Below are 3,536 nucleotides of genomic sequence, written 5' to 3'. Positions count from 1 at the left end.
TATGTGTAAAAAACTTGCTAGACAAGTTCTAACCTTGTATAAAATATATGCCTAAAAACTAATGAATAAATAAGAGAAATTATTTCACTTGTAAGATTTTCTCCAAATCTAACTCATTTCAGCTTTTTATCAGTTCTTTTGACAATGAAAATATATGGCGTGATTCGTCCCTATCAAATATTCCTCACATCGAAAAGATTTCTGTACGTTTTATACCAAATTCGTTTTATTCTTTAGCTGCAAGAGGCAAAGAAGCAACAGCGTGTGAATCGATCATTCATATCCTCATATTCTTTCGGACATTCCCACTATCTTAAATTTTCATTTATCTGTAAATGTTCGTTTTTTTTTGGTTTTTTTTTCAAACTTGCAAATGTTCTTTAGTTCATTATTTATTTGAGATATTATATTGTGCTAAAGTGGATCCTCTCTGAAAAAAGGCTACGTAATATGAAAGATTACGTACTATATAAAGGACCCTTACATCCTCTTCACTTCATCAAACACAGATATCATAATCTCTCTATAAGCTCTCTACATTTCCCTTTTCGTCTTCAGTTAAGCATTTTGACCAAACACACCTATTTGTCTCCTTTATAAGACGCTTATCAAATATCTTGTCACAATATAATACTAATGGCGAGTCTACAAAAGATGATCTCCGAGAAGTCAGTAGTGATCTTTAGCAAGAACTCTTGCTGCATGTCTCACACAATAAAGACTCTGTTCTTAGACATGGGCGTGAACCCGACGATCTATGAGCTCGACGAGATTAACCGAGGAAAGGAGATAGAGCAAGCGTTGGCTCAGCTCGGGTGCACCCCGACCGTGCCAGTGGTGTTCATAGGAGGACAGCTCGTTGGTGGAGCCAACCAAGTCATGAGTCTCCATCTTAACTGCTCTCTTGTTCCAATGCTTAAGCGCGCTGGAGCATTATGGCTTTGACTTTAAAATAACTAGAACTGCATATTAATTATGTGAACAAAATAAATTAAGGAAACATACAAAAGAATGTATGTATAAGTATTAAGTAATGTGTTAATGCTATGTCTATCTATGTTTTGAAAAGATAGATTATGCGGTTACCTATTTTGTAATTAACAGTGGTTTTATTTATAGTCAAATCCGTTACCGTCTAAATTTCTCCTTTTCTGATGTTTATATAATTTTCTAAACATGCATCTAAGAAATGGACACATCACTGGAAAATAGATGAGCTTTTAATGGTGCAAAGTGCAAACTGCAAAGAAAAAGAATTGACTATATATATTTTATGCATAACATGATGCAAGACATAATAATATAAATCTGAAGAAATATTTTACAGGTAAAGAATGTTGTGTAAGTTCTAAATTAAAAACGATGACGAGTCTGAATCAAGGTGAACTCTTTGTTACTTTATTCATATGGAGTGGCCTTAACTTAGTTAACTGGTTTGCCGAAAAAAAATAACTTAGTTAACTAGTCGAAGTGGTTTGTTTATACGATCGCCATCTATAGATGCGTATATATAATTCCTTAAATGGAAATTCTTACAATGAAAAAATCATATTTGTTGCTAATGTTTTAGGCGTGGTTGTTCGTTAGCTAGCAAATTGTGTAAATTTGTGAAATATATTATCTTATATCTTTTAACAAATCTAAAATCAATTAAAGAAACTTTTGGATTGAGGTAAATCAATCTAATTTCTTTACTATCTATATACGAAAACGCAATCCCACTTCGTAATAGAAAACGAAGTTTCCAACCACTAAAACAACAAAGTGTGTAAAGAATTGGATTCTGCCATATAAGGAACATCGTTGCATTGTTACATATATTCCATTTATAGGACAGTACGGGCCAGTTGCGGAACTAGATGTGATTAGGCATCTTAGTTGTATATACTAATCCCACTTCGTAATAGAAAAGGAAGTTTCCAACCACTAAAACAACAAAGTGTGTAAAGAATTGGATTCTGCCATATAAGGAACATCGTTGCATTGTTACATATATTCCATTTATAGGACAGTACGGGCCAGTTGCGGAACTAGATGTGATTAGGCATCTTAGTTGTATATACTAATCCCACTTCGTAATAGAAAAGGAAGTTTCCAACCACTAAAACAACAAAGTGTGTAAAGAATTGGATTCTGCCATATAAGGAACATCGTTGCATTGTTACATATATTCCATTTATAGGACAGTACGGGCCAGTTGCGGAACTAGATGTGATTAGGCATCTTAGTTGTATATACTAATCCCACTTCGTAATAGAAAAGGAAGTTTCCAACCACTAAAACAACAAAGTGTGTAAAGAATTGGATTCTGCCATATAAGGAACATCGTTGCATTGTTACATATATTCCATTTATAGGACAGTACGGGCCAGTTGCGGAACTAGATGTGATTAGGCATCTTAGTTGTATATACTAATCCCACTTCGTAATAGAAAAGGAAGTTTCCAACCACTAAAACAACAAAGTGTGTAAAGAATTGGATTCTGCCATATAAGGAACATCGTTGCATTGTTACATATATTCCATTTATAGGACAGTACGGGCCAGTTGCGGAACTAGATGTGATTAGGCATCTTAGTTGTATATACTAATCCCACTTCGTAATAGAAAAGGAAGTTTCCAACCACTAAAACAACAAAGTGTGTAAAGAATTGGATTCTGCCATATAAGGAACATCGTTGCATTGTTACATATATTCCATTTATAGGACAGTACGGGCCAGTTGCGGAACTAGATGTGATTAGGCATCTTAGTATCTTACTTATACTAGAATGTGTCGTACGTCGGTACATAGATTGAAATGATTATAACCTGGTATTGTGATATAAGAATAACGACTCTTCAGGTCATAATTGAGCCACCATTAAATTTAATAATTTTAAGAAGAAAATGCAAAACTATGACTTTATAGTTTTATTAATTTTTTGGGACACCACGTAGCTGCTTTACTATCATATCTATTTTCCTAAGATTTTGATTCTTGACATCGTAAGTTCCGATTTTATTCATGAAGAAAAGGCACGGAACAGCAAAGTTTTATTGTTTTCGCAAGTGGTCACAAAAAGAACATTTCAACTCTTGAGATAATATCATACGATCTCGAGTTTCCTCAAATATAGAAGAATTGAAAGAAGGAGCCGAAACTTTGTATGGCTTATCTAAAAATAATTTAAAAAGTGTTGAGATCACCAACATTCTTTGAAAGGGTACCTCATCAGCATAGCAATTGTCACGGCTATAGCCGAACCATTTCGACTCAAATCTCCCTAGCTAGCAAACTTCCACACCTCGGCTTGATAAAGTTTTATGATAATTGAGAAAACTGAAATGATCAAGTTCAGTGGAATAGATATCCAATGATAGCAGAGTGTTTTTTTTTCTTAAGCAATAGCAAATTTATAATAGAAATATTGTAGGTTAGATCCATAAAACTATTATTATACATTATTGATTTATAGTCTCGAAATTTTTAATCCAGAGTACATGCGATTAGCAACTTTCAATAAATGTTTTTTTTTTTTTTTTTTTTTTTTTTT

At 33.4% G+C, this 3,536-nt stretch overlaps 1 protein-coding gene across 1 annotated transcript; it reads left to right on the top strand.

The window, feature by feature from the left end:
* On the top strand, positions 457–1,132 carry LOC104718827 (monothiol glutaredoxin-S3-like). The gene has a single exon (XM_010436630.2). It carries the CDS (start codon positions 637–639, stop codon positions 943–945), a length of 309 nt encoding a protein of 102 aa, XP_010434932.1. The 5' UTR covers positions 457–636; the 3' UTR covers positions 946–1,132.

The sequence above is a fragment of the Camelina sativa genome, chromosome 10 (genome assembly GCF_000633955.1).
Source record: "Camelina sativa cultivar DH55 chromosome 10, Cs, whole genome shotgun sequence".
In the NCBI taxonomy this organism is placed as follows: Eukaryota; Viridiplantae; Streptophyta; class Magnoliopsida; order Brassicales; family Brassicaceae; genus Camelina; species Camelina sativa.
This window is presented reverse-complemented; position numbering and strand designations above follow the sequence as displayed.

Bases quoted from the DNA above. Each gene is read 5' to 3' on its own strand.
- LOC104718827 (XM_010436630.2), top strand. From the start codon at position 637: ATGGCGAGTCTACAAAAGATGATCTCCGAGAAGTCAGTAGTGATCTTT.